The 11,591-nt window shown below is 23.5% G+C and overlaps 1 protein-coding gene across 1 annotated transcript in view; it reads right to left on the bottom strand.

Moving 5' to 3' along the window:
• Positions 1-7,039: 7,039 nt before the first annotated feature.
• Positions 7,040-11,591, bottom strand: part of LOC129610478 (myrosinase 1) — a 31,574-nt gene continuing 27,022 nt past the window's right edge. Inside the window, exons 6-7 of the mRNA XM_055523083.1 lie at positions 8,395-8,633; positions 7,040-8,259 (exon numbers count right to left, since the gene is read on the bottom strand). Coding sequence (XP_055379058.1) covers positions 7,971-8,259; positions 8,395-8,633 — 528 coding nt within the window. The 3' untranslated portion in view covers positions 7,040-7,970. The remainder of the gene's footprint in view (positions 8,260-8,394; positions 8,634-11,591) is intronic.

Below are 11,591 nucleotides of genomic sequence, written 5' to 3'. Positions count from 1 at the left end.
AGTGCATTAAAAAAATATTTAAAATTTAATAATTTATAGGTAATTGTTATTTTATGACGAATTTTGTTACATTTGTGAATAATACGAACTTAAGCTTACAACCTGAAATTGAAATGACTAAAATGTTTTTGCATATTGTCTTAATTCTGTATGTTGTCCAGTATAGATTATTTTATATATTAATAAAGAATCGCATGATAATAACTAAGTCTTTTCAATATGTCAAATTTTAGTTAGCGCAGATAACGCACTAAATATGTATACAACTAATATTATTCTATACATATCTGAGTTGTTATTAAGGTATATTAAAGTATAGTGGTTATATGACAAAGTATTAAAGTTTCAACTCCAATTAAATCATTTATAAATATATATATTTACAATATTGTATATATGTATTTCTAATATGTACTTAAAAATATAATTTGTAAAAAAAATCAGAACTCAATAATAAGGTAACTCTAAGGTAACTCTTGAAACAACTAGCAACTGAGGTAACTCTTGAAACATTTAAGCAGCCTAATGGTGTTTATCGCTTTTTCATTTCACTTCTTTCAGAAATCAGAATTAGCCGTTTTTCTAATAGAGAATAGACTTCATTTTTCCAATAAGGTTAATCATTTTTGGATTTTTGCACATTTTCTCAAACAAACAAAGTGAATAGAAAATGATTTAATTTTCTACAAATTTTAGAAAAAAACGAGATGCATGATACGGAAAAATTCTTCTCATACTAGTTACTCAATTTCATCTCACTTGTCGACTAAAATGGCGAGATACACAATCAAGGTCTTAAACTCATCTTCAAAACGTTTCTAGGGTGCACAGATTCATATCGATGTCTAGTGGGCAAAATAGTATTTGCATGGTTAAGTAAACGTAGATATACAGCCTAATAAAAATCGGAATATGCTCGAACCTGAAACATAAATATATTTTCTATGAGTGGCACACTCATGTAAGTTCTCATGTTCTTTTAAAGAAGGAAAACACAGTAAATTATTCTGTAAAATGTTCATCAATAATAGTAATACTATTCTGTATTCCTGACAAATACATAAAAATAATGTGCTACAGTTATTGTTCAATTTGTATATGCTACAGTTGTGGTTCAATTTTAAGACAGCCTGTGTTAAACATTTTATATGTAATAAACATAAATACTTTCTTATATGACGTTTTGCAACTACATTATAAATAAAATTTTTTTTTGATTTTCTTTGAATCTTTGGTGTTTCTATATTAAAAGTTTTTTCACAGTGGAATAAATTTTGTTTCTTCTCATATGACACGACTATTGTGATCAAAAATTCCGTAAGTTTTCCTCGACTTCCTTCTCATATTTTTTTTTTGTTTTTTTTGTTTTTCATTTATATTTTTTGTATATATATTTTGAGACAAAGTTATTTACGTTTTCTTACCTTTAAACCATGTTATGTGTGTGTATCAGTTGTTATTTTTTTCCCACATTTTTCCCCAAAGTATTTCATATAGTTGTTGTTATTTCTCATTTTTTTCTATTTTTTTTTTAAGGATATTTGGTATATAGGAAAATCATACAATTCATCTTGTTCCCTTTTTTTATTTTTTGTTTTTCTTTTTATTTTTTAAATTTTCTTACTTAAGAGATGATACTTGTTGCGAATCCGTGTATTTCTCTACTTTTTTTTTTATTATCTGTATGTATATGTACAATGTTTGTCAACAAATTACGTGACAAGAATATTTTTTAGATTTTTTCAGTTTCCTGTTTATTTTTTTTTGTATTTTCTTTTTGTTTTTTTGCTTCATATTCATCTTGTGTATGCCAAATGAGGTTGCAATTTTATACAATATAAAATCGGAGAAAAAAAAGAGAAATTTATACAAAATAAATAAGAAAATAAACTTAGATTGTATTTTTGGTTGAAAACCGAATGTGTGTCTTCATTTACTTTTACAACACATACGATTTACTATAAAAAAAGTTTATATAATTTTTATGCACATATATAGTTGGGTTGATATTAAAATTTTTCTTCCTTCTGTCATATATCGTAGAAATGAAGTGTCATATATTATACTTGTGCATAATTCTTAGCATAAACATGTTGCATATTTGAATGAAAAAACAAAATTCGTAATGTATGAAATGAACACATCTGTATGTATGTATGTATTCAATTATACTACTTTTTCTTCTTCTCAAAAAATGAAGTTGAAACTACTGCAAAAGTCATGAATAATTATTTTGTATAACAAGAGCAAAAGAAAATTGAAATTTTATATGTGTTCAACTCTTCGTTTTTGTCTTTGAATACATTCTTTTAAAAATATTCAATAATATGCCAAAATCAAAGATACATACATATATGTAGATACACATTCAGAAAATAAATTGAAAATTCATTTAATGGTATGTAAATTTATATAAATTTGATTTTTTAATCAAAAAAAAAAGTTTTTTTCAATTACTTATTGAATCTCACAACCGCATTTATAAGAAATATGGCAAATTATATGTGTATAAACAAATGTGAACACATTCTTCAATTATACGGGAATGCAATAAAAATTTGTGTACAGCACAAGCCTTACTAGCTTGCAAAGATTCTTTCATTTTGATTTAAAGAATATTTTGAACAGTCATTTGCGTAACTTCAACATTTTTTGTTTCAGCATATTGTGTACCAAAGAATTTTCTACTAACCCAGTAATTTCTCTCGACACTATTCTTTAATATACCGTATTACACAATATGTATGCATGTACATGTACATAATTATATAATATTCTTTACGGAACTTTCTCGGAACTTCTATCATGTTCATAAATATTATAGAAATATAATTATGTGTAAATTTATTAAGTTTCCCGATCATCTCATAAATAAAATCTTCATCAATCTACTTCAAAATTAACTAATTCCATTACAATAACTTTGTATAATTTATTAAATGGCATGGTGTTTTTTATTATAAATTGAAATTATATTAAATTCTTGCTACCCTTATTAATCCTAAACTTTCAATTTTTAAAATAGAACAAATCACGAATAAGAAAGTGCAATGTACACGAAATAAAAGCGTGTTTAACATTCATTTCCATATTCATAAAAATGCAAAATTTTAATCAATTAAAACAATGTTTTTCGTTTTAAAATTTATTATAATAAACACATGTAAATAAGTCAATATACTTTCAATATTTTATTCATTTCAAATGAATTATTTATTACTTTTATTTCATTTGTATATAATTATATATAATAAAATATTTATACATATATATGCATGTTCATATAGGTTATAAAACACTTAATAATATTTGTCCATATTCCTTTAGTAATATGAAATTATAAAGATGTTTGAAAATTATAGTAATTTTGATTAATCGTTAGTTTAAAATCGATACTTGTGTTAAATATTTGATTACATAGTTCTATTATTATTTTTCTGATTTCACGATTTACACGATATTTTTGTAGACTTTCACGAAATCATTGTTAAAGGTGATATTTAAATTAGGCTTCCGGAAATTTTAGAAAAAAAAAAGAAAAAAAATAAAAGTATTCTATAATCGATATTTCTTGTTTTTTTTTTTTGAAAGTCGTGTATAATTAATAATAATTATATCGATTAAATTCATTTCTATGTATGTAAACAATATAATAAAATTTTATCTGATTTGGACACTTTTGTTCAATATAAAATAGGAAATCTATTTTAATATAAATATAGCGCCAACAATAGGAGTATTTATAGTTGAGAAGATCAACTATAGAGTACATAAATTATTGGTGCAAACTAAATAGAAATTAGTCCCAATCCAATTTGTAACAACTAGCAACTGAACTTACCATCAAATGAATTGAGATTTCAAAAGATAATCGGAAACGATACCTTTTATTAAGACACATGTACATAATTCTGGAATAGACTGAATTTCCCTTCATTTATCTAATTATAACATAAGTTTTCTGTAAAAAAGTGAAAAACTGTCTTAAGCGAATTTACGTAATTGTATCAAATAAATACTGTGAAAACGTGATAGGTAAGTACATCTTCTTCAATTATAATATCATTTAATAAAAAATTTACTTCATTACAATTAAAAAATATATTAATTTAAATATTACTTATAATGCCACACGGACACTTTGAAAATGTTGGTCAAAATATACCACTTTCTGCATACTTTTAACAAATTCTACTTATAAAATTTGCACTTTTTCCTAAATAGCATTATAAACCGAAAGGACCAACTGCAATACACTAAATGACGTAGAATTATATTGCTTTTTTTATGGTGTACATTTGCATATTTTATTTTACCAACAAATTGAATTTCACCATATGGATGAAAATTACAATAATGATATATGATAATAAAAAAAATCTCGTTTAAAAATATTTAATTTGTCACGTTTTTACTTGTAATTTATAATTCTAAAATTGCATAACTAATAAACTATATAAATGCTATTTATGATTATATGATTATAGACTCATATATTATATAATTTTTCTAATTATTATGTATTTGTACCCCTTCAAATTTCATAATGTGAGGAAATAATATTTTAAATTAAAAAACATATCCACCTTTCAAAATATTAATAATATTGTAAATTAAGAAATATCAAATAGGGTAAAATTCATTTATTCGCAAAATAGATACTATTTAAAGTATGTGTAAAATTTTGAAAATCTTTCAATAATATTAATACAACAAATACTAAAATACTTAATTATATAATTTGTTTGAATTAGAACGTAATTGCAGAATTATATATGCACATACATACACACATTTTTTTTTTCTTTAAAATGAATATCCCGGAGTTAAGGGATGAAAATTTTTATTATAATATTGCATATGTATGTATGTGTGCTATAAAAATAAGAATACCGGCTAAATTTTTCATCTTTCAATTATATTATTCAGCATTTTTTTTCAATTTGTATTTAATCTTAAGAGTTGTACTCAAATCTGGTATACGTTTTGTTTATGACTCAAAATGAAAAAGATGTTTTCATGTTTTGATTGTCCAATAATTTTAAATTATTCTAAAGTCATGAATTTTTTACTCATGCAAGTAAGCACGTTATTTAAAGTTACCGTACAGTATTTACTTTCTTGGATTTTTCGTGTTTATATGTTAGTTATTTGTTAATAATCTTTAAAATTATTTGTTAAGTATTTTATGTTAAAATTTGAACGCATAATTGACAAACGAAAGCATGTACGAATGCATACATTTAATATTGGCACCGCAGGTGATGTACTCATTCTCAAATGAAACAAAAAAACCCAAATGTAAATAATTGAAAATTTTTTGTTAAAATTAGCAAATCTAAAATATTCTTTATGTAAACAGATCCTTAGTTATAATTTATTTGAAATTCACATTTGTCATATTCGACATTATTTGGTTTATTTGTTTAATCACATAATTTTATGAATTAAAAAAAACCGGTCACTATTAATAACCTAGTATGCGAATATCGCTCAAAAATATTATATTTCATTTAATAAGAATTAAGAAATGTTTTGAATTGTAGAGCGTGGTAAAACCCTTAATGAATGTCTATGAATAATTTCAAAATGCAACTAAATATTCGTCAATCAAAATAATTAAAATCGAATACATATTAAAATTTTTTGAATTCTGTGTTTAAATTGAGCCTTACTAACATAATTAAAAATATTAATAAAAAAATTTGTACACATTATAATGCTACTTTTAGTATAATAATTATTTCGTTGCCTTAATAAAATTTTTATATTTTGAATTATACCTTTAGATTACTTTACTAAAAAAGGAATACAAAAAGCATTTGACGCAAATTTCTAGGAAATTACATTTATATGTCCATAAGCACTATTTGAAAAAGCTAATTCGAATGATTGTTGAATAATATCGTCAGAACATTTAAATCAATTACAAAGAAATAAACTTAATGAAAAGTTTTTCAAAATTTATTCTATTTTTCTATAAGGCAATTCTATACCACATTTATCGGACATTTAATATTCTTTTATAAACTCAAAAAAATCTCTAAACTTAACCGTGTCGCTTCACGATTCAGTACTCAATTTAAATGTTAATCATCAATCAATTTTCACAAAAATTGTGATATTTATGAATTATTAGTTTAAAAAATATTAAACAAATAATACCATTCATGCATTTGAAGATTTCAATATTAATATAAGCATTTTCGAAATTATACTTTCGACAAAAATCAAAATTACAAAATCCTCAGATATAGAGTGTTCGATAAATCAAACACATTCGAACATCGTGGCCTATTTAAAAATCTAAAGCATTTTAAGATTATTTTTAAATGTTGCATAAATATTTTAAATTTAAAAAAAATCACATAGAGAAATGTACAATGCAATTAATTTGTTAATGTACGTCTGTAAATTTTAAGGGCATGTTTGAATTATCGAAAATCCTCTTTTATAATATTTAAGTTACGTTACATATACATATTAAATTAATTTTAAATGATTCTCAACAAACTAATTAAATATCCTAAAGGTTCTTAAAAATTTCTTTGTTTTTTTTATTTTAAATTTGTTAATAAATTATTTATCAAAATGTATTCCAAATTAATTATATTTAAAAAAAAAATGAATTATATTTTGACGAGAAAAAATACTAACTAAATCCGTGAAGGTTTTCAAAACAACCCTTACCAAATTCTTGTATTAAATAAAATACAACAGTGACATTTATTAAAATCTGAAGTCATGATATTTTTGTCTGTCCCTTTTTGTTGCATTCAACTTAATACAATAAAAGATTTAATTTATTTCAAATAAAACGACTCCTATTTTTAGAAAAAAATTATTCACTTTATTTAAATAATTAATTGTTAAATTTATACAATAATATTATCAAATGACTTAGATTTAAGTATTTCATATTACAAAATTATTCTAAAAAATACATTTTTGTTTGTCTATACATATTCATATCTACCTAAGCATATATTTAATTATATACATATGTGTATGTTTAATTGTTTATGTAATAAATATTAAAATTATTTTAATGTATTTACATGCGTATATGAATTTTATTATTCTAATTTTTTATATTTAAAAAATTTAATTTTTTTTATTATAAATGTATAACAACAGAGTGATTATTCAATATTTCCTTTTCTAATACTACACAGTAAATTACATACAAATAGCTACTAAATGCTATTTTAAAAAATAATAATCTTTATACAAAACAAAATATTCTACATGTAAGTTTTAGTATTAATCTAATTACATACATAATTTATTACATAATATGTGAGAAATTCATAACATTCAAAATTATTTACAAAAATATTGTTACTACATATTTATGTTCATATGTACACAAAACTATTTGAAAAAAGCTGACTTAGTTCAATTCTCTATGGTATTACAATTTAGTTATTATTTTAAAATTTCATTTATATTTCATATTTAATCAATTATAATGAAAAAATAACGTTAATATTATTGTTATTTAGGATTACAAATAAATCTTTAATTTAAATTTTATTATTTAAATTCTTTATAAATTAGCAATTACTTCTTTGCCTTTCTCATTAAGTACCTTTGGCAAGATATCCGTTTCATAATAATATTAATATTATTTTTGATAAAATAAATTTTCCAAATGAACTGATTTATTTATTGTTTGCAAAGTATACTATATAATATGTATATATAATATTTTACAATTATAATACACAATTCAATAAAATTTTTATTCCTAATTTATAAATTCAATTCTCAATATTTTTTATAAAAAAAAATTTAATGAATTTAATTTGTTTTTAGCCTCATTAATTGAGTATGAAATTTTACAAAATAATTTTATATTTATTTTGTTCATTTTTATAATAAAAGAGAACAGAATTTATAAATAAAATCACATTTCATTAAATTTTTGATATTTTTAATTATTCTTAAACAAATTATATATTGTGAGTTCATCTTAAAAATAATTGTGATGATATGGCTAAATTTATTATTATTAATAATAAAATTCCCATGAATGATAATCTATTATTAAAATTGATGACATTTGAAATAGCACTAGATTGCATCATATTATCTTCCATATGAGCTTGAGCTATAACTTCCGGTTTAATAATTGGTCTGTATGACCAATCAATCATATTTGTTTCACAAATATGTGCATATACCTTTGCTGACATTTTTGGTGTTCTTGTACGATTTGGTGATGTAAAATCAACATGATAAAGACCAAATTTCTCACTAAAAATATACATTAAATGTACAAGCGTGAAAAAAAAATTATACATGAATTTGAAAAATAAAGTTTATATTTCTCTACAATAGTTCAAACATAAATGATAGTTGATATATTTGGAAATTTTGAAAAATACTCACGTATAACCAGCTTTCCATTCATAGCTATCCATTAAACTCCATGCAATATATCCTTTAACATTTGCACCATCTTCAATTGCATCTAATACAGCTGTTAAGTATAAATTAAAATAATCAACACGATCGTAATCTTGTAATCCACCTTTATCGCTGACACCGTTTTCAGTAACAATTATTGGAGGGTTATTGTATTCTTTTTTAATCCACATTAATAATTTATACATTCCAGCTGGATAAAACTATAGAAAAAGAAAAATTTAATTAAGACCTTAATTTTAAAATAATTGCTAGACCAGGTATAAATGTGCATTTATAAGTGCATAATTTGAAATATAAATTTACTTGAATTTTAAATATTGTAAAATACAAAACTCAATTTGAAAATCAAAATGGTTTTAAATTTAATTGCATGGTAAATAATTAATTAAGGAGTAGGAATTTAAAAAAAACAAGAATTCTCTTTTAATCTTTGTACTGCTACCGATCAGATTTTGTTCTAGAATAAAAAAACTCTTTATGCATATAAAAATTTTTAGACAAAGTAAACTAAAATAAGAAAATTTAAATTTTATTTTTAACTTGAATCTTTATTAAATTTTAAAAACCAATTAGCGACATTAATTAATCGAATAAATGATGAAATTAATATCACTTATTTCTTAACATCAAAAATCAATTATTTCGCGGTAAATGTCATTTAATTAAATTTATTTTTACAATGTTGATTTTTCTCTTCCACTCTAACTTAATATTGTTTCTAAACAAACAAGTTATAAAACAACATCCCCAACATATCAATCAAAATGGTGTGAAGTTGACGATATTTATTGTTCTGTACAGACATCTAAATAATTTATGTAATATCATTGTTGTTATTACATAATCTACTTACTTTTAACATCAATTAAAAAACAAAGGTAAAAATTTTTTAGGTCTTTATAGTATTTTTTTGTTAATTAATAAATGTACATACATATATTTTGTATATTTATATACATACATGTGTGAAAGACTGAAAAATCATGTAACAATAGAAATACCGTGGTTTTGTTTAGTAGAATAAAAGAATAGAATTTCTTTTGTGCCTACATCTCCTGTCAATATTCGATATAAAATACAAAGTAGAGTACATGCTATACAAATTTAACATCAGTGTGGTATTAATTGTGTAAAGAAACTTTAATCTAATCTTAAATTTTCATTAAAAATATTGTAAAATAATAATGAATTTTAAGTGTTTTAATAAGTCTCTTTTAAAGTCAGTGTTAAGTCACAAAGCACACTCTCAAATATTATTAATCAATTATAACTTCGATACTGTATGTACATACATGAGTATTGTACTTATTCTGTTTACACAATATCAACTTATAAGTCTTAATATACTGTTTTAATGAATTTAATAATGAATGTTCTATAAAATCAGTATCTCTTAACTTGTACAATATTATTATTTCTTTTAGAATATAAAAAACGCGGATATCTTTTTATAAATTTTTTTATATTTAAACTTATTTTATTTTCAGAATTAATTTGTGAAATTGACTAAATTAGAATATCGTTGTATATAAAATTTTTTATTCTCTAATTTTCTTCAATTATAGAAGATGAGTCTCAAAAATTAATATATAAATAGATAAATGGCGATTAATAATCACCTTAAATAATTTCAATTGTCAAAATCTTAATTAATCTTATTCTAACAATGTGTGGACAATGTCATTTAATTATGTGTCTAAAAATAAAGAAGTTTTTGTCATATAAATGTAGCCAAATAAATAAACATAATTTGCGAAATTAAGGAAACCACATAATCATTATTGTATAATTACTTATATAAAAGTACATTATATGAAAGTATATGCTTCAAAAATATAGGATCTACCTTAATTCAAACCTAATATCATAACTGAACGTATATTCAGCAGCACAATTTAAATTCCCGAGTGAATTAAATCAGTTTTAAATTTATATTACACGATATACACGATCTATATTAAATAAAAACAAGTAAAAACGTTTCAGTCGGTATGAACCGATTGAATTATACCCTGCACCTTTCATTGTTGTATAGCAATTACTCAAACCTGTGAAACCATTCTATAGAAACTTCACGGATATGTCTGACCTATAACTGAACACACAACTACCAAGTTTCATGAATCTGACTTTATTATTTTTCTAAATATTTAAAATTAGCTTTTGGAGTTGTATGGCACGTACCCGAACCTGCCAAGCAATTCCACTAAAACTTCGCTAATATATCTGATCTATAATTGGACACACAACTGCCAAGTTTAATGAATCTAACTTTATTTCTTTTCCAAATATTTAAAATAGGCTTTTGGACTTGTATGGGAGCCACTCGAACCTGTAGAGCAATTCCACCAAAACTTCAGAAATATCTTTGACCTATAATTGGACACACAACTGCCAAGTTTCATGAATCTGTCTTTATTATTTTTCCAAATATTTAAAATTAGCTTTTGGAGTTGTATGGCAGGTACCCGAACCTGCCAAGCAACTCCACTGAAACTTCGCAAATATATCTGATCTATAATTGGACACACAACTGCCAAGTTTCATAAATTTGACTTTATTATTTTTCCAAATATTTAAAATTAGCTTTTGGAGTTGTATGGCAGGCACCCGAACCTGTCAAGCAATTCCACTAAAACTTCGCAGGTATATCTGATCTATAATTGGACACACAACTGCCAAGTTTCATTAATCTAACTTTATTTCTTTTCCAAATATTTAAAATAAGCTTTTGGACTTGTATGGGAGCCACTCGAACCTGTGGAGCAATTCCACCAAAACTTCAGAAATATCTTTGACCTATAATTGGACACACAACTGCCAAGTTTCATGAATCTGTCTTTATTATTTTTCCAAATATTTAAAATTAGCTTTTGGAGTTGTATGGCAGGTACCCGAACCTGCCAAGCAACTCCACTGAAACTTCGCAAATATATCTGATCTATAATTGGACACACAACTGCCAAGTTTCATGAATCTGTCTTTATTATTTTTCCAAATATTTAAAATTAGCTTTTGGAGTTGTATGGCAGGTACCCGAACCTGCCAAGCAACTCCACTGAAACTTCGCAAATATATCTGATCAATAATTGGACACACAACTGCCAAGTTTCATAAATTTGACTTTATTATTTTTCCAAATATTTAAAATTAGCTTT

The sequence above is a fragment of the Condylostylus longicornis genome, unplaced genomic scaffold, assembly GCF_029603195.1.
Source record: "Condylostylus longicornis isolate FDR11 unplaced genomic scaffold, ASM2960319v2 ptg000044l, whole genome shotgun sequence".
NCBI classification, from domain to species: Eukaryota; Metazoa; Arthropoda; class Insecta; order Diptera; family Dolichopodidae; genus Condylostylus; species Condylostylus longicornis.
Note: the sequence above shows the minus strand (reverse complement) of the source record. Positions and strands in the feature narration are given on the sequence as shown.